This window comes from Alligator sinensis, unplaced genomic scaffold (genome assembly GCF_000455745.1).
Source record: "Alligator sinensis unplaced genomic scaffold, ASM45574v1 scaffold147_1, whole genome shotgun sequence".
Lineage (NCBI taxonomy): Eukaryota > Metazoa > Chordata > Crocodylia > Alligatoridae > Alligator > Alligator sinensis.
Window position 1 is genome coordinate 4,268,627 of NW_005841847.1, and position 20,677 is coordinate 4,289,303.

General features: G+C 41.7%; 1 protein-coding gene across 5 annotated transcripts in view; it reads left to right on the forward strand.

The window, feature by feature from the left end:
- Positions 1-6: 6 nt before the first annotated feature.
- Positions 7-20,677, forward strand: part of ANO6 (anoctamin 6) — a 129,141-nt gene continuing 108,470 nt past the window's right edge. For 4 of the 5 annotated variants that reach the window (XM_014521836.2, XM_014521846.2, XM_006015931.3 and 1 more), the window contains exon 1: positions 7-201. In XM_014521836.2, the coding sequence (XP_014377322.1) occupies positions 129-201 (73 nt within the window). In that variant the 5' untranslated portion in view covers positions 7-128. Of the gene's footprint in view, positions 202-15,130; positions 15,186-20,677 lie in introns of those variants that run through there. The other variant, XM_025208506.1, reaches the window with a different exon arrangement.

Sequence of the window (20,677 nt, forward strand, 5' to 3'; positions counted from 1 at the left end):
TGGGCTCGCCGCTGCTCCGCATCACGCGCCCGCCGCCTTCCAGCGACCCTGCTCCGGGGCCAGGACAGCCCGTGTGCCAGCCTGCTCCGGCCCTGAAGGGGAGGGCTGGGGGCAGAGCCGGGGGAAGGATGGCTGCGCTGAACCAGGACGTGCTGGTGGAAGTGGAAGAAGAGGACGAGGACGAAGAGGATGGGGATGTTGGTGAGTAAAAGGCATCTGAGCGGGGGGCGGGAGCCCCTCCAGAAATCAAGGAAGTTCACTACAGCAAGCGCTCGGAGGGCTTTCGCAGCAGAGCGCACAAGGCTCCGCCGCAAAGAAAAAGTGAAAGCTTCCTTTGCTCCGTAGCAGGATTTTCATGTCTCTTCTCGGGGAGGGGCAGGAGCAGGGGCAAGGGATACCGCTTTCTGTGCTTCAGTCTCACTTGACCCCCGCCCCCCCACAATACCTCACTTTCTGACTTGTCATACTAGACCGCGGACCCAGGGACGTTTTTTATGGAGTTTATTTAGGTGAGATTGAAAGTCAGCCCCTAACACAGCATTTTTTTTTAGTATTAATCATGTAATATAATATGACTGAGGCCAAGGCTGCGCTTAAACATGTAATTCCTTTTAAAGTCCCACATGCTGGCTTGATATTTGTATATGTAATGAATGAACGAAAGTGTCCCTGAAGTGTGTGGTTGGGAGGCTAGGGTCAAAAGATGCCTGGTTTACAGGTAAGTAGCTAGTGAGACAGTCATAGTGTGATTTAACCCAGTTCTGTGAGTTTAAAGCACAGCATCCGAGTTTTCATTACAAAGGTGGAACAAAGAATGTGGAATGAATGTCCTTGCTAGCAATGCATGTAGAAGTGTATTTTCTTCAGCAGGTAGTCTGGAAGTAATTTGGTTCTTTTCATTCTTTCATATATTCAAGGCATTTTGGTATGCGTAAGTATACAGAAAACCCTTGATAGCACAATGCATTAAGTATGAAGAGAGGAACATAGTGATGTAGCCAGGATCTCAGAACATGTACGGAGCCTTTAAGGGTGGAGAAGTGAAATAAAGTTGGCTCGGTATTTCTGGAAAATGGAAAGAATGGCATTTCCACAACACACAGACAGAGAGGATCCCCTGAGGCTGATCTGGACCGTGCAATTGGCATCAGCTTCAAGAGCTAGCAACTTGTGCTTCCTCTTTGCCAGACTTAATACGCCTTTATTTGACAGCTAAGCAAGATAGAAGGGGGAAAAAAAGAATCAAAAGGAAAGGCATAAACAGAGTAGGGAGAAGATTGGCCCAACGTACAAAGATTTGCCACTCAAAATGCAAACTGTGTCTGCCAGAATGGTAGATACTAAAATAATCAGAGAGCTGTATGTTGAACAAGATGATACATCAGCCCCTATAGCAGGGGTGGGCAAAATGTGGCCCGGGGGCTGGATGTGGCCCACCAGGCCATTCTATCCAGCCCGCGGGGCCCCTAAAAAATTTAGAAAATTAATATTAATCTGCCCTGGGCTGCCTGTCATGTGGCCCTCAATGGCTTGCCAAAACTCAGTAAGCAGCCCTCTGCCCAAAATAATTGCCCTCCCCTGCCTTATACGAACAGACACTCTCCAGAACAATTACTTTTGTATTTACTGTTGAACTAAATGCTGTTTATAGACACATGGGTCAGATACTCAAGATGGTGCCAATGGATGCGTCACCATTTGTTTCAAAGCTGCTTTACACCAGGTTTAGATCTGGATCTGGTCCTGTGGTTTGGGATTTTGATGGCCATGGCATCCAAAAGCCTTTTATTTTCGCAGTAGTTGTTATAAGAAATAAAATAACTCAAAAAGTGTAGATGTTATCTTTGTGAGTTGTACATTCAAGTAGAGAAGACTAGATATGAGATATGGTCCTGTAGTCATCAAAGATAATGGATCAACTTTTCACACTGTTTCTAAATGTTATCAAATAAATAGGATTCTTGTCATTAATATTGAAAAACTAATGAAGAATTTTATGGATAACTACAGAATTTTGACATTTTCATTACATTGGGATTGATTTTCAAGTTGAAAAACAGCAGTAGTGGAGACAGTAGCAGTGTTTGATACTTATAAAGTTGTAGCTGTCGGTAAGTATGAACTCATGGTAAAGTATTCTTTGTTAACACAAATGATGAGAAGACAAAAATAATTTTTCCTACTAGGAGTGACCCGGAGGGACAAAATTTAATACTGTTCCCCTTAATAGAGGGTAGAGCAGCTCTTTAGTATGTTAATGAACGCATCTCTGGTTTTCCATCTTCTACCCCAGATAACAGCTAAGCTGTTTTCTGCTCAGGGTTGTGTATCATATCAAGCTGTGTTTGGGTCCCAAACCAAACTAAGCATGAGTTGCTTGCAGGAGACAGGAGTTTGGAATATCAATGATATATTGGAAGTTTGACAAAAAAAAGTGAGCAGTGGTGATCTCACAAATTATTACACAGAAATTTCACCATGCAGCTTTGTTGAAACTGTTATTCGGCCTTGTAAAGTTGCACTTTCTACTAATACAAGTATTTCAGCTCACATAACTGATTTTTTTCTACATAAATTATAAAGCAAACTATGGACAGGAAGTTCAGCAAGAAAGTCGCATTAGTGGGAGAGGATAGAAGTTCATGATTGTTTCTAATTTTACCATGCAAGTGTGCTTCTGTTATATGCACACAAAAAGCATCCCTTGCTTTAGAATTAAATAGGATTTATCAGGTGGTGCTCACTTTATTTCAGTTGCAGTTTGGCTTGAGTAGGGATCCAGGGTCTGGAATTCAGATTGGGTTTTCATTAAGCTAGAGGAATATTTTTCCTGTAGCTTGATTAGAGAGACACCTCTATTTTATTTAGAGGCAAGTTGCTATCAAAATGGTAGTTACATTTGTAACATTATTATGTTTCTGAAATTTCTAGTACCAGACAAAAAATGGTGAAATGGGTGTCAAGGTCAATCACAGGAGAAGCTGAAACTCTCAAAACAAGTAATTTGTTATCTAGAAGCCCTTGAAATGATTTAGTAAGAGAGTTTAGGAAAATGTAAATGTTTATTAGGATCATACCACAGACTATATGATACTAAAATAGTTTGTATATGTGTGTGTTTTACTGGATTCTGTGGTGGGGGAGGGGGTGTGGTTTAGGGGCAGTGACTTAAAGATAGTTTCCATAGACGTACAGTCTAGGGACAGAAATTACACATAAACCAGTATAAGTGATCAGAAACCAGTTCTTATCTGTAACACAATGGAAGTTCAGCGCACATAAACCTCTTTCAAAATGGCCAAAACTGGTTTAAGATAAACCGGATGTAGTATCAGACTTAACTGATTAGGTTAAATCAGTTTATTGAACTTCTGTCCCAGATCCCCTCCAGATTCAAGTTAACTCACAGTCTCCCAGCATCCCAGGATGCTTTGCACCTCCCCCACAAACCCCTGTTGCAGGGTGGGTAAACTAGCTGTCTGCTCCAGCTGAGCAGAGAGGTGTGCTCTAGCACTCCCTGGGTTCTGGCCTAGGCCACTGCAGGCAGGTGACTGCATTTCTGGAATCAAAAGTAAATGTCTGTTCACTTGCTCATTGGTTCAATCTATGCAGCTTAGACTAACCTGCGAAACTGAATTGATTCAACCTTGGGCTTTCTGACTGTACTTAGCCTTAGTATAAGTGATCGTCATCTTAACCATTCAGCATTGCATCCTTTTCACTTGCTTGGGATAGTTTGTTCTTTGTTCTATTGTTTTTGCTTCATCCTGTGACTCCAGTCTAACTTTTGGACCCTCTTCAAGAAACTAAATGTTCTATTTGAACTTGAACTCTTGGGCCTCATTGTCTCCTTTGTCCTGTATATGTGTTGCTATAATCATGAAAACATCTTTTGGATATGATGCTAGTTTAACCACATAGAAGATGAACTAATTCATACCTTTTTTCCTTGTGTCAGGCCAGTTGCCTGCTGGTGAGAATTCTATTTCTTCTTTTAGAAAATGAATTCACAGTTGACCTGATTGATCAGCATACATTTTTCCTAGTTCTTACTCCATTATTCTAGTTATTTCTCCCTGTCCTGTGCTGAACCTTTTAGCCTTTGTATCCATTGAATTGGTGCTTTTTAAATTTATCAGAGATCTTCACTAGCTGCCTAGCCCAATTATGAATCCAGCACGTCTTTCTCTTAGTCTTCAAGATCGTCTGTAGAAGTGCACTCTTCTCCAGTCTCGTTTCTTCCTGTGTAGGTACTGCACCCAGCACAATTGGCCTGTAATGGTTATGTACAATAATATAACTCTACACTATGAAGTAATATAAATGAAGAAAAGTACTTATAGTTATTCTTCACCTCATTAATTTTCCTCTTTATTCTATTCTCCCCTCTTTGCCTCCTGTTCTATAAAACAATAAATTATATATATGAGTATATAAATCTCTCCAATAGCAGAGACAAATATAAATCTTCTCATTTCCTAAAATATAACTGATTTTCTTCTGTAGTTTATTGAAGGACACAATTGTGGAAACTTTGAAGACATTTTCTTCTGCTCTATGGGCCCAAAAGTAAATCTTACCATCATAACAAAGCAAACATCCTTATCAATTTCATTTTCATAGGGAGATGTTTTCCTTAGTGCTTCATACATGCAGGGATGTGAATCTCTACAATATAATCTAATGTCCTATCAACTTCTGTCATGCCTGTTGTCTTTCAATTTCATTTCTCATGTTTTATAATTTAACTAAAAATGAATTAAGCCATATTTTGGTCAGCCCTTGTCTTGAAAAACACTGCAGAACAATTCTGTCTGTTGCAGAATCATTGGAAAGAGACCAGGAGGCAGTTCAGTTTCCTATTTAGTCAAACATATCAGGCTGAGCAAATGTAGAGTGGGGTTGAAGGGTTAATATTGCAACTACTTCTGCTACATTGTATTTTACCGTCTTAGATTCATGGTGGAATACTGATGGAAGTCATCTGCTGGTAGAAAACAGCAGCCAAAAACAAGTGAAAGCAAATTCTTTTTGTACTTCAGCTATAGAAAGTGCCTTCTTATTTAATAAAACTTTTATAGTGCAGCTTTAGTGTTTTTTCAGTATTGGAGAGAACATGACTGTTGATATAATGTAGGCATCATTCAGCATTATAACAACAGATTTTGTTGCTGTTTAGCCAGTTTTATTGCCAACTTTGTCAAAAAGTTAGGGGAAATGTGTCACCGGGAAAAATGAATACCTTAGTTTTTATGTTAGTAGCTTCCATGTAAGCTTCCATGTAAGGTGAGTGAGTCTTATCTCTGTTCTACAGCCAGGAAAACTGAGGAGCAGAGCAGTGAAGTACATTCCTAATGCTATAAGAAATGGCAGAAGTGGGCTTAAAACTCAGAAATTGTCCTTCCTGTTCTTTTCTATACAGCATGCTGCTTCTATAGCTTATAAAAAAAGGCAAAAACTATACATAAAGGAGCTTGATTTCTTTCTTTGCACAGGGTAGATTGGAATTTCAAGCACATATGTATGTACATATGTACAAAAACATATTAAAATGTCAGGAAGTCTGAAATTTGGAAATGTGTTTTTATTTATTATTCTTTATTATTGTACTGATTCAGAATCTTAATCTTGGATGAAGATCTCACTTTTCTAGGCCACTACAAACAAAAGATGATTCCTGTAATACCAAGTATTGTTTGTTACCTCTTGGCTAGGGAAAGTATACAATGTAGGCTAGGGACAGAAGTTACATATAAACTGGTATAAGTGACTGGAAACCAGTTCAAATCTGTAGCACAACAGAAGTCCAGTGCACAAAGTGCTTTCAAAATGACCAAAATCAATTTAAGATAAACCTGGATGGATGTATCAGACTTAACTGATTTAGGTTAAATTGGTTAATTGAACTTCTGTCCCGGATCCCCTCCAAATCCAAGTTAACTCTCAGTTCCCCAGCATCCCAGGATGCTTTGCACGTCCCCACAATCCCCACCTTGCAAGTTGGGTGGGCTAGCCTTGGCCCAAGCTATCTGCTCCAGCTGAGCAGGGAGGTATGCTCTAGCACCCCCCTGGCTACTGCCCTGGGCCACTGCAGGCGTGTGGCTACATTTCCAGAATCAAAAGTGAATGTCTCTTCACTTGCATATCAGTTCAATCTATGCAGCTTAAACTAACTTGTGAAGATTGAATCAGTTCAGCCATGGACTCTTTGACTGTCTGTACTTAGCCTTTGTGTTCGCTGCTTGCTTCTCCTTAAATACATCTGACCCTTTCTTCCTCTCCTTTTACTTCAACTGTTCTACTTTTTCACTCTTCCTATTTGTTTCACATTCACTTACACATTTGTGTCATTTGTAAATTTTACCAACAAAAATGAAAAATGGAGCTGAACGAGCCGCACAAGCTGAATCGCCCATGCAGTTCATCAGCCGCTTTTATTGCTGGCTGGGAACGTTGCCAGCCAATGACGTCATCCAAAGTTGCTGCCTGGCTGATTTAAAAGCTGGCAGTGGGGAAATGGAGAGGAGGGCAGCACTACTGGGACCAGAAGGCAAGGCTGTTCCCCAGGCTGCACACAGACTGTGTTGGCAGCTGGGGAACAATATAGACAGGGATCCGACGGAGGGGTCCAGGATTTATTGAAGGTGGCATCATGCTGGCCTGGCAGGGCAGCCAGGCCAAGGAGAAAGGCGTCGAGGGACGTTGGAGCTACAGACACTGGACTTGAGCGGGGTGGGCTGCAGCCCTGTACCCCAGTTGTTCCTTTTTCTTTCTTCTTAAATCGTTTTGAGTTTTTGCAGGGCCCTGAAGCAGGGAGAGGGGCCAAGGACAGCCTCCACAGGCCAGGAGGAGCCAAAACAGCACAGCAGGTAGCAGTGTAGTGAAGGAAGACTTGGTGCTTTGGCTGGGATGATCCAAAGTCCTGTGGTCGTCTCTCACAGAAAGAGGCCAGGTGATGAGTGAAGAGAAGAGGAGGCAGGTGAAGACATCAGAAGGGTGAGTCAGTGATCCAACATCTGGCCGTTCTGAGGGTTGGCACATGGCTGGGGTGTAGGGGAGGTGGAGCCCCAAGAACACCTGCTAAGGGCAGCGCCCCGTCTGCAAGGAGTGGCAAGAAGGAGCCCCAACACTGAAGGAAAAGACGAAGTCACGGCAGGCGAGTATCGGGGCCTCCGGGGTGATCATGACCCAAGGTCAAGATCACCGGAACACACCCTGCGGCCGACACTGGGTGCATGCTCCAAAGCGGCAAGAGAGTGGCTCCACGAGGCCAGACAGGTGCAGTGATCATAACAATTCTTGAATTATACAGGGGTCAGCAACCTGAAAAAGGTGGAAAATAAGCCAATACTTCTAGAAAAATGGGAAAGGATTTAACATAGGAAACTATTCTAGAACACTCCAAACATATCAAAGGGAAGGCCAAAACCTCATGAATTTGTGTAACCATTAAAGAACAGTATGGCAAAATACCTCATCAGTGGTACCTAACTATTTGAACTAAGGTAAATGTATGAAAAAGTGAGCCAGAAGTACTGGAGAGGGTATGGGGACCTCACTGTAAATATTGTAGATACAAAAACAGCAAGTAGAATTTTTCAAGATTGAGGTACAAGTTAGGCTACCCACAGACACGATATTGACTCTTTAGGTCACCATCCAAAGTTGATTACTATAGGAAGAACCCCTTGATAAAATACGCTACTAGTAGCCATGGATATGATAGCTTATTTTTTGAAAAAGGACAAGTCCCAAAAAGTCAGTAGAACTGGGAGAGATATGGGAAATCCTTTCAATGAAAAAATGACAAGGGTTTAATTAGGGTCAAATTAATTTTATGATGTATAGTTACAATTTTTGCAATTTGAACAAATAGCATTAAGAGGTTGAACAAACATAAAGCTTTTACAAAGAATAAATACAGATTCTGAATAAGATGTGTTAATACACTCATGGAAACTTCACCTATATTAGTAATGACAAGTAGAATGTTCTTTTTTCCCCAGAAAAAGAACATCCTTGTTCAAATACAGTTTATAGTATCCTTTAAGCCACTTCATCTTGATGCTTTTTGGCACTCATGCCCTGTAATTTCATAGGAAATGATGGCTTGGATGCTGAGGATTCAAAGGTCTGGTTTGCACCTGAAGATTTGCCAAACCTGAAAGGATAGCTAATGCCAAAACTGAGGTTTTTACTGCTACACTTTAAAAAAAAATCAAGGATTAACACTTGAACTATATGTAAGAATATTTACTTATAGCAAATGTAACTGGCCTTGTAATTATTTCCCGCTTTCCCCCTACCCATATAATTGGAAGGATTTTTCTTTGATTGTTTGTATTCCACAGTTTCAGAGGATTTGCTCTGTGTGACTGAAGGGGAGGGGAAGATATTAGACAAGCCTGGCCTGGCAGGAACAAGTCAGGAAGAGGGCTCTCGGTTTGAAAGCGTTAGGAGCAAGCTAAAGAAATTAAGCCTGTTGCACCTGATGTAAGAAAGTACATTTTTCAAAACACAGCTGAAGACTTTGAGACTATAAATTCACCACAGGTGTATATTTTAACAAGATAAGCATTTGAACAGAATGAGGAAACACAAGAAAGTTTGTCTGTGTTAGGATGCATGGTGCAACTCAAGTTCTGTAATGTATAACATAGAAAGCTGAACTTCCTTTATCTCTATTGTTTGTTGCTTTAGTAGCATCTGTACCCATAATGTCTGTGACTTTTGTAACATCAAAAGTATTGGTCTATGAAATACATACATTATTAAACAGCTTCTTGACCCATGCATTTAATGCCTGAAAAATGAGAAACAATTCCCATGGTGATGTCTATAACATCACATAACAAACCTACAAAAAGCTATCCAAATTCAGCTTTTAACATTATTAAAGTAAGATAGCTTCCCAAATAAATGAAATGTGTGGTGGTCAACCTGCTCCTCTGTTGATGTAATTAAGATGAAAATACATGAAGTCACTGTTCGGGTTTGGCATTAGAATACAAGTATGAAGCTAGAGTACACCTTGTTTTTAGGTATCTGTTGGAGACTGACATGAAAGGCTTATTGTGCTTTGTGGCACATTAATCACTATATTGGAGGCCATATGAAAACAGAAAGAAAGTTTTCTCCTTTTAGCTTCTTCATGATGTGCTTTCAAGCTATTATGTGAATGTGGTATTGTTGGCTACAAATGTCCAACTCGGGATCCTTAAAATTCTGGTTTATTAGGCGGATTGAAGCACTGTAATGAAGTTAAATCATAAAACTTGGGGCTGGTCCCCACACACACACACACACACACACACACACAAATACGTGCACGCGCGCGTGCACACAGTAGCAAGCTACAAGAGTCAGGTATACCTATCCCACAGGCGCTGGAGTCTGCCGTCGATGGCCAGTCGAGGCTTCTTCCAGTGTGGTTTTATCCTCCAGAAGGGGATCGCTGGCTGGTCCTTCTGGCTGGACAGGTCGGGTGCTGGTCAAGTTGGAGATCAAGAGGGTGCCGCTGAGGGTCACTTTTCACTGCTTTTTTATCTGTCCTTGGCAGACTTTGGTGACTCCCCAGTTTTCAGGTTTGCCCAATCCAGGGGTCGTTGACCCTCATGGGACTTCCCCCTCGGTGGCTACTGGATGGCATCTGTCAGTCCCAGGGGTCGTCTGCATGTACGTGCAGGTTTGGGAGTCTGTTGATGAATTTTGAATAGGGCTCTGGGAGCGGCCGATCTGGAGATGTTCAAAGTTGGTCCCTGGCGTTGATTAACTCAGACCAGGGCTTCTAGCCCTTGAACAGTGACTTTTAGAGATTTCCTGGTTGCTACATTATCTTCTATTGATTTCTTCTGCTGGTTGATCTACGGTTTTCCTAGGTGTTAATCGCTGCCTGCTACTGTGTTACGCATTCAATCACTGATTCACTCGCTCTTTCAGGGGCCGGGCTGATACAGGGAAGCGGCAGTTTGACTCCTGCCCTTGTTAACATTGTTACAATGTATAACTTACTTCTGAAACTGAACACACTTAGTTGAAAGTTGAAAGGTGAGGAGTATAAAATATAAGCTACAAAAGTAATGCCACGGCACACAAATAGATAAAAATACCAAAATACAAGGGGAGATACAAAATGCACACATACAAATTTTAAAACACAATTCCTTATCTTAAAGTGAAAGAAAGAGGAAGGAAGAAAAGGTAGAAGAGGAAAAACATACCCAAGGAGGGGAGAGCAACTGCAGGCAAGAGGAAAAGGGGGTTTCTGCTACAGTATGTCCTTCTGTAACCTGAACTATCACCAAGCATAGATTTTTCCCCTCACAAATTTATCTAAGTAAAGCAACTGTTTGTGTGTGGAATCTTTTATTTAGTTTACCATATATGCTTTACTCAAGAATCCCTCCTTTCTGCCTGATTGTGCTTTATTACGGGATGTGTATATTGACTGCTCCCTGGAGAATTATATTAATATCTGAAACATACCAGCTTGCTCATATAGTTTAGTTTTCCCACTGTGTTTGTTTTCTGTCCCAAAGTCTCTGCAGCAAAAATGAGATGCCCTGATCCCTGTCTGGACTTCTAGAATGAAATCTTGGTCCCATTAAGGTCAGTTAAGAATCTCTTGTTCACAACAGTAAGACTGGATTTTATCCCAGGTCTCAAGAGGTGTCCTCTTCTCCACTGGGAACACTGAAGACACCGTTGCCCCCTCTTCTGTGTGTACTCAGTACTACTGACACATGAATCAGGAGGCACAACTGGGCCCTGGTTTTTACCCACAGTAATATTGTACTTAACAGGATGAACTCAGAGAAAGGTTTTTCTCTACAGTGCTGTCACCTGATTGACATAAAAGCCCCATTTGCTGTGCCAGTCTTTGTGCAGCAATTCAATGATTAATGGGCACTGTGACAGGACCAGCCCTGGCGCCCCCTGGTGGCCACCTTAATCCTGCCCTACTGCAACTCCTCAGTTTCTCATCTGCCATGCCTCAGTATTAAATGTTATCTTACATTGGGGGATTGTCCCCACTCCAAGCCCTGCAGTGATTCTATTGATGCTACTCTTAGTCAGACTCTGGATCCTATGCATTTCTCTCTGGGGCTCCAACCCCTCCAAGCTCAGTCCCTCTGGGGCTCCGAACCCTCCAAACATCAGGTCTCTGAAACTAGACCCTAACTGTGGCCCCATGGTCCAGTTGTCTTAAGGGCTATCATCATGGCCTCTAGCTACCTCCATAGCCACAGCCATGCAGATATTACTTGTCTTGTCATGCACCAAGGTCTCTGGTCTGATGCTCTGGCCCACAGGGTCCCTGACCCTGGCTGGACCACTAGACCTTCCCCTTAGCCCTGTACTGGGTTCAGCCCTGAGTCCTCAGTTCTTCAGGGCTAGCTGCTATCTTCTACCTCTAAAGTGGGGGTGGGCAATTATTTTAGGCGGAGGGCTGCTTGATGAGTTTTGGCGAGCTGTCGAGGGCTGCATGGGTAGCCCTGCCCCTTCATTTTCCCCACCCTGTGGTTGCCATCTTGGGACCGGATGTCCCACCCCCTGACCATTGCCACCGTAAGTCCCTCCCCTTGCACAACTTACCAGGTAGCAAGGGGTTGTGACCCCTCTAACATCCTGCCCTAGCAATGGGGTTTCAGGGGCATCTGAACTTTCCCCCTACCTGTGCCAGCTGGTCCCAAAAGGAGGCTCCGCTACTGCTTCTGCTGGCCAGTGCCGACCCAGTCGGGCTCGTCCCATCCCCAGCAGCACCTGGGAAGCTGGCGTTAGCCGCATGATGCTCCGGATGGGACGGACCAGGCCGGGTCTTCCACAGCCAGCAGAAGTGGCGGTGGAGCCATGTGCCGCTCGGGACTGACTGGCGCAGGTAGGGGGAAAATGCAGCTGAGCTCCTGCCTCTCCAGCTGGGTTCATCCTGTCCCGAGCAGCATACAGCTCCGCCGCCACCTCTCCTCCCTCATGCTGACTGGGCCAGAGCTGCGGCGCAGCTGCTGCTTCCCCTCCCCAGTGCAGGCCCATCCCGACCCTGCATGGCCCAAGCTGCACAGCACGGCACAGGGAACGCCTGCCCAGCAGCCACTTTCCTGGGCTTACCTGCAGGGCAGGGCCCTTTCCAGTCCCGTGCAGCAAAGCAGAACCCGGCCCAGACACTCTCTCCCCTTACCGGCACCACAGGTTCTGGCCCAGCTCCCCCGCCCCTCTCCAGCTGCAAACATGGCCTGAGCTGGGGCAGGGCGGAGCGAGGCCAGCTGAATCGGGCTGAGGTCATGGTTGGTTGCGAGGAACCCAAGGAAACAGCCTGAGGTGCTGCAGCCAGTGGCTGGTGCCGCTGGAGCCTTTTAGCGAGGCAGCCGCCATTACATGGGTTTTGAAGAGGCTCTGCAGGCTGGAGGGAAGTGCTTGGCGGGCTGGATCTGGCCCATGGGCCATATTTTGCCCACCCCTGCTCTAAAGTACTTGACATCAGCCTCACACAGCCTGCTGGGTCCCAGACACTTGCAGGGCTCAGTCCATATAACACAGGCTGCCTCCCAAGGCACCCCACTCATGGCTTTTACTGCCCTTATAGCTACACTCAGACGTCCAATACTATACCTGCCACTACTCAAACTAAGGTGCCCTCTGGGGTTCCCTGCTTCAGGGAACAAGGTCCCAGCAAACTCCTACCCTCTACCTGCTGACTTCTTGCATCTTACCCTGGTATCTGCATTGCCTGGTTTCCCCTCTCTAGCAGCACAGGCTAATAGTTCCAGCCTCAGCAGATATCAGGACCAGACTAAATTCTCTGTCTCAGAAGCTGAGTTCCTAGTATGCTGGGGCTCCACCCTTTCTGGTGATAAAGCCTCAACTTTGCCCAGGGGTTTCTTCTTAGCCCACTACCCAGCTGCTCTGACCTACTACAGGCAGCTCTCAGGTGCTGCAGCTTAAGCCACTGAGCTGAAGTCATTGCTCTCTTACCTACCTGGAGCCTTAGCTGCCTGTGGCCATGCAGCTAGCTCTCAAGCAGTCCCCTTTTAACTCCTATCTGTAGCTTCCCCTGGCTGCTTACTTCTCTTCAGCCAGTGCTTGCTCAGCTGCCTGTACTGCCTTGCAGCCCTCTAATGCTCCCCTCTCATTCTCCAAGTTGCAGGGTTTAGGAGACTTTCCAACAGGCATAATATTATTTAATTTTAAAAAGCTTATGTAAAGACCAAAGGCTAGTTGTTTTGTACGTGGTCATAGCTATTAGTAACGTTTTCATGTCATGTTTGTAGACAGGAAAAATCCAAATCAGGTGAGTCTTTCATCAAAAGGAGCAGAAAGACTAACTGGTTTAGAGAGAGACTTTGTGTAAATATCTAATTAATGCATGTTCTGATTGGAAAATTGCTGAAAAATATATTACAGTATAAATTCGTTTTCATTTTTGGCCAGGATAGACTGGGTTGGGGCATGGCTTTTTTGGCCCACTTTTTCTAGGGCCTTCCTCAAGAGAGGCAAGTAGGCTGAATAGGGCTGCTTGGATACCTTGGTAGCTGCCTCAGGTTCCTTATGCTCCTTATGGAGAGTCCGGTGACCATCACACCAAGACCTTCAGTGCATACACTTAGGCAAGAGTATGGAGGAGTGGAGGCTGTCCTAGAACTATTATCCTCCCTCCTGCTCCTGGCAGCTATGTTGGCAAGCACTAAGATCTTCTCTAAAGCACTTAAAGATTGTGTTACAAGGGGCGGGACCTCATTATCTCATCTGTGTTAAAGGGTGGAATAGAGTAAAATCCTGTCAATCTGACAGTTATTCATCTGTAACTTGATCCTTTCATTTCTTTCACAAAATAGAAATCATGCAGAATGCTCAAACTTCTGTATGATTAACCCATTACGCTACTTCTCATCTGTCAGATACTGCTCGCTACTCAATACCCTTCTCAAATACTGCTTTTATAGAAAAAGGAATAACTGTTTTTTTATCTAAAAAGAATGATAGAGCAGAATGCCACTGAACTGAGTATTAAGTGCTGTATTCTGTAAATATTTAATGTGTCCGGTTCTTTATACCCCTTACGGAGTCCTGCAACCATCACACCAAGACCTTCAGTGCATAGGCCTAGACAAGAGTATGAAGGAATGGAGGCTGTCCTCCCTTTAGACCATTGAGACAGAGTCCAAAGTTCAGACTGAGTTCATTCATTCAGTGCCTCAGTAGTTGTAGCTTCTGCCAGAAAGCAACAGATTAGAGCTGCTGTTGACTATCTAATGTCAGAGAAAGCATAAATTAACTGAATGTTATATATTTCAGGGGTGTAGGTTGTAGCTGTGTTGGTCTAAGGACATAGGCAGACAAGATTCTTTGGATAAATCCGATATTTTTGGGGGGGTAAATCTGATATCCAAAAAAAGATATTGAATTTACCCGAAGAACCTTATCTGAACTTTATATGGTTCAGTTGCAAATATGCTAGAGTTCAGATGCTCTTCTTCAAATGCTCTGATTTTATGCCTTGTATAGCTCACTTTCAAAATAGTCTAAAAAGGCTGAATAAGAAAATTTTCAATTTAATATTTATATTAAATATTTGTCACTTAAACTACTAATCACTACTACTTTCTAACTGAAAAGCAAAGGTTTGTAGTGGCTGCCAAGAGTTCTAGGTTTTGTTTTTTCTTGTATTTTCTCTTCCTTAAAGTTTTCTTGTGGAAAGATTTCCCCCCACCCTGCCACATTAGTCTGGTTAGTCAGGTTCTTCAGCATTTTAAAAAATGTAGTTTCCCATGGCACATTAAATATTTACATAATATAGCACTTAATACTTGCTTCAATGGCACTCTGCTCCACCACTCTTTTACAGGAAAAACAGCAGTCATTCCTTATTCTGTAAAAGTATTTGAGAAGGGCTCTGACAGATGAAAGGTAGCATAGTGGGTTAAACATATGGAAGTTTGAGTGTTATACATTATTTCTATTCTGTGAAGGAAATGAAAGGATCAAGTTACAGATGAATAACTTGGATTCACAGGATTTTACTCTCTGTTTATTCTGCCCTTTAACACGGATAAGATGACGAAGTTCTGCCCCTTGTAACACAGCCAATCTTGAAGTGCTTTAGAGAAGATCTTAGTGCTTGCCAACATTGCTGCCAGCAGAGTCCACAGAACAATCCATGAACTACCACTGCTTCAGGGAACAGCTGCCAGGTAAGGGAGCCAGCTTGAAGGATCTCAGCAAAAAGGAAATGTGATTGGTAGTAGGTCTGCCTTGATTTATCAGTGGGAACATTGCGTTGGGCAGGGAATATAGAGCTGGTAGATTCTTTTTGGAAAGAGTATTTTACTCAGGAAATGTCACATGTATCACAGATTAAGATGGAAAACTTTAGGAATCCCATTGTTAAAATCTTGGCAATATATTATTGGGAAAATGCCTATAGTCATTACTTTTGTTGTTAAAAACTATGTAAGCTTCTCAGAATTTCACTCTGTGAGTATATTCAGTGATGATGCAAACAAGACCATACCTGTCTTTGGCCAGCAAGGTTCTTTGAGGAGATGTGATATATTTTATTAGACTAATTGAGCAGTTGGAAGAAAGTTCTTAGCAAGCTTTCGGGCACAGTCACCCTTCATCAGACATAGGGAGTCTCTGCTGGTCTGACTCCAAGGAATGAGGGAAGCTAAAAGTGTGGCAACTTAGACCAACATGACTACAACCAAGAACCCAGCATATCTGGGTTTGCTACTAACTTATTGCTAATATCAGTGGAAGTTTGCATTGATAGAATACTTTGCATTTGAGCAATGGAGAGAAGCAGTAGGGCGGGACCGGTTGTATGCTGAAGAATTTGAAAGGGAGAAGAGATTCCAGTGAAAAGATAGGAAGGTTGGCAGTATAGTTGTATCTAGAGATAAGCAGACAGAACAAAAATAATCTTTCTAACTATTCAAATGAATAAAACCCATCAGTATACTTTGCTGCTATTTAGAACCTCTTTATGAATTATTTATGAGTTTGTGTATGCTCTTGTTCACAAAAATGTTCAGGGAAAGCAAAAATATTGCAAATGCTAATGTGAATAAATATAACAGGAGAAGCATTGTCACAGCTCTCTTTGATTCACAGAGAAGGCCCAACTAATTGTAAATAGTGAACAGATTTGTAAAAGCCATAACTTGCTCATGGTTAACAGAAATGAGACAGACACTCTTCCTGCTGGTAATCCAGAGATCTTCCAGAGCAGGAACAGAAATGTTATGGTGGGACTAAGGGTATGCCACAGTATTTGTAATGCATCTTGAAGATAAAATACTTTAAATTACAAGCATGCTTGTAATCCTCAGTAGAAATCATGACTGATCTTCAGGGCCGGTCCAACCGTTATGCAAACTAGGCAGTCGCCTAGAGTGCCAAAATTTGGGGGGAGGCGCCAAAATTATATGCAGAACAAAATAACAGGAATATCATTCTAAATAACAGCCCTGGCCAGCTGTTATAATTGTGTTAGGGTTAATGAAAAGTGTGAAACAATCGATAAAAATGTTTTGTTGTTATTGTTTTAGTGCTCATTTTGAATATCAAATAAGTACATGTAAAAATTCATTCTAGACTTCTTATTTTCCTCTATGTTGGAAGTGGTGGGGGCACCGAGGTACACAATTCACCTAGGGTGCCACTTAACCTTGGACCGGCCCTGCTGATCTTGGTAATTTACCAATGGGGGGAGGGGAGATTTGTTTTTAATGTAAATTATTTCCTGCAAATTTCTATTGCTCTCTCTTGATTAATCAATAGAGACAGAGATAATGGTATGAAGTAAAGCAAGATCACAAGGATTTTCTAGAATGCTGTAGCATTTCTAAAGAGTTTTATGAGTTTGTTAGTGTAATATTACTTAATATAGTTGAAATTTGTTTCTCTCCATCTCTTTTTAGAAGGAATAAGTGGCTTAATTTCTAAGTACTCACTAAAAGTAAAGATCAGGTCACTGATTGCAATAGGATTTGAACAATTTTGTGATAAGTGCTACTCATAAGAATTGCAGAACCCATCCCTTAATGAAAATATTCTCCTCATTACATATTTCATCATCTTAATACTGCACTGTAGTATTCAGTGTATTTCATTCAGAAATGGTTATCTTGGAGAAAAAAAATCAAATCCATATTGTTACTTCCTGCTCTGTAAAAGACAAATAAGTAGAAATGCATATGGACTGCATTAAGAAGAAATTACTCAAAACCCACCTATTAGCACTTAAAACTTAAAAATGTAATTTTGTAATGCTCTATTTAAAAACAAAACAAAACAAAATAGAAAACCAATATAGCCTGATGGAAAAGGAAGCCATATCTTACCTAAATATAACATTTCAGAACAAATCCCTTAATGCTGATAAAATGATAGAGGAAAAATGTTGCAGGGATAATGTGGTCTGGTCAAATAGAACTCTAGTGGCTGTTTCATACATACTGGTCTTGGAGGACTTATGTATTCACTCTGTCTATTCACAGAAATATAAGGCTTTAGGTAAAGAAGCTGATAATTATGCTTACTTCAGCTCCTAGGGAAAAATGAGATGATTCCTTGCATTGCAAAAACTAGAAAATACTTTCTGATTAGAGGACTAAATTGTCTATTTTTTCATGAATCTGGGGACCAGTTTTGCAAATATTTATATACATGCAGAGAAGTAGTAATGTGAATTGTGCATAAATGTTTACAGCATCAGATTATGAGGCTTATATTTCTGTATTCAAAGTAATTTGAATTTAAAATATTCCTTTTCACAAATTGTACATAACATTTAGTTGTATAAATATCTTAAAGCAAATATAAATTAAACTTATTACAGAGCTGAAGTATATCTGTCAGCTTAGAGACATGTTAACTTAAAAATATAGGTATAATTTTATAAAAGTTCAAACTGAAAATTTCCACTTGATCCAGATGCATCAAGGTCTAACCAAAAAGCTATTTGCAATTATAATTTGGCTGATCATATCAGTGCTCATTAAAAATTGGTTTCACAGCTGCCCAGGAGGTTGGCATTGGTGATGCATACCTTGGGCTTGTCATCTTCACTACTTAAAAAGCTGTTTTACTGCTTTGGGACAGTTAGAGCAGACCAATTAACCTAAGGTAAAACACTGTGAAGACAAGGAACTTTAGTTTTATTGTTAGGTAATTTTACCAAGGTATATAGAGATAACTTCAGCAGAATTTCCCCACAATAAATTAAAATGCCATGCCTATATTGTCAGGCAAAGTTCTTTGAGTAGATGTGATATCTTTTATTAGACCAACCAAGTAGTTGGAATAAAGCTTTGGGGCGCAATTACCCTTCTTGAGGCATAGGAAGTCTTTGCTGTTCACTTCCTATGCCTGAATAAGGGTGATTGAAAGCTTACTAAGAACTTTATTCCAACTACTCGGTTAGTCTAATAAAAGATATCACATCTACTCAAAGAACCTTGCCTGCTATCTGTATTGTGTTCAGACCAGAACATGGATGTCTATCACTTGAGCTAAAAGAGTAAATTCACTAGTTGGCAGCATTGTTCTTTCTGCACCAGCCACCCAGATGAGACACACCACTTTTTTCAGTTTTTACTCATCTGTGACTGACTTCACTTACTGAAGCATCCCTTTAACAGAACTGTCCATATGCATAAAGTTATTTAGGTGTGTAAATGTTGGCAGGCTCAGACCATATGGTTTGCGTGTTACTATCCTGGGCATTCTTGTCAGAGGTTTATTATCCAAAGCACAACCTATTTTATTATCACCTAAGGATGAATAAGGAGTATCAATGTAAATAGTAAGAATGCTTGTATCATGTGTACTTGGTCTCTCTCTCCAGCTGTTTCCTTTGAGTGGAAAGAGAGTTTAATTAAATATTTTGAGGATAGATGTTTATCTTAAAGCATGTGGCAGTTACCTAGGTTTCTGTACATTTTAATGAATGCTGTTCAGTGAAACAAACAGACCCTGTGATCGTCCTGCTTGACAGGGTTTTTAAATGAGTTTTCTGCATATAGAAACATTCCAGAGCAGAGATCTCATTGATTAGTCTCAGAAGAAACCTGCAGAATTCTTTATCCTTCCTTTTCCCCTCTTTAATCACCCTTTAAAGGAGTCCTCCCATGCACTTCCTGGTCTTCAGAGGATAGAATGTCCTGTAGGGCTGGTCAGTACCATGCAAAATCGAAACCAGAGGGAAACTGCTTGGAAATAACCATGATAGGATCTGGCTATAAGCGGGATCCTGAATCAGGATCCCAGCATGACTAACGAGCATTTTCGCTATGTGAAGCATCTGTTTTTATTTGTGCAAAAAAAGGGATTGAAATCTATATACAAAAGAGGCACACCCACACAACTGTAGTTTACGGTTTACTTTGAGAGCAGATGAATTATTATATCCTATGTATGTGTATCTGTAGGGAACAACACTGCCTCCTTTCCTTCTCCCCATAAGGATTATGTGCACACTTTTCCAACTTTTTTAACTGAACATGTGTGTTTCATTTCTTAATAAAATAAAAGAATGTGCCAGTACTTTCTTAAAGGCCAGAATATTTTATATCTATGATACCCTGCATGAACATGCTATTTAATTATGTAGACATTGGACGGGAAGAGTCATATCAAGCAAAATTCTAACAAAAGGTTGGAATTGTTTATGACAGCAGAGTATGAAGTGCTGTTGAAATCAATGGGATGTTTGTATTATTCATCCTAGGCATAAACACTTTTCCTCTAACCTGCCCCAACACCTTCATCAAGCATACTTTGTTTTTGTGTTTCATTAGGGTAATTATGCCTGTTATACATCACCCTGTTTTGGCAGTACCAGAGATCTTCTGCTTCAAGGTTGGCACCCATGGCATATGCCATGCTGTGTAGCAGGCCAACCTCATGGTTGGTATGTAGTAAGAGAGAAGACATGACTTCACCTTCTTACTGCCCCTTTCTGGTGTATCCTCTGAGTCACTAACTCTTCCTAGGGTGGTAATTAAGGAGTGATTCTGTGCTTCCCTAACCTAAAGTTTTGTTCTGGCTTCTCACTCTCTCAGCACCCCAGTATGCACAACAAGTTGCTGTGCTCAGTGTAAAATTTAGCAGGATAAATCTATGGTCTATGTTATATAGGTGGTCAGATTATCTGACGTTAAAATCTTTGAACTAGAATCGTAGTTTTTAGCTGATAAATTTTAGATTCACTTGTGTTTGCATGCAAATTTGTTAGGTATTTTTTTATAAAAAGATATGCTGTAGCTCCTATCAGAAATTATTGCTGGTCTTCTACTACCTTTGACTTATATTTATTTAGTAGATATATACATCATCCTTCCTAGCAAAGGCTCAGGGTGGCTTACAGTCAGAGATGAAATTTATAAAGCAGATTGAATATTCTAAGAATATGATTTTTAAAATCATAAAATAGTAGGTCTCTGTACAAGGACCAGCGCTTTGAGCGTGGCCATGATGCCTCTGGTGGTCATGCAGCTCCTGTCCTGCTCTGGCTCTAGGGTCCCCTCCCTCCTCTCCTTCCTGCCATACCTTGGTGTTCTTAGTTAACTTTTGAAAGGGGAACCTCCCAAGGGCCCTAGAGCAAGCACTGCTCTGTCTGCCTGCCAGTAGATCCTTCTTGGACCATGATATTCCCAATCCAGCCTTGTTACTATGTGGG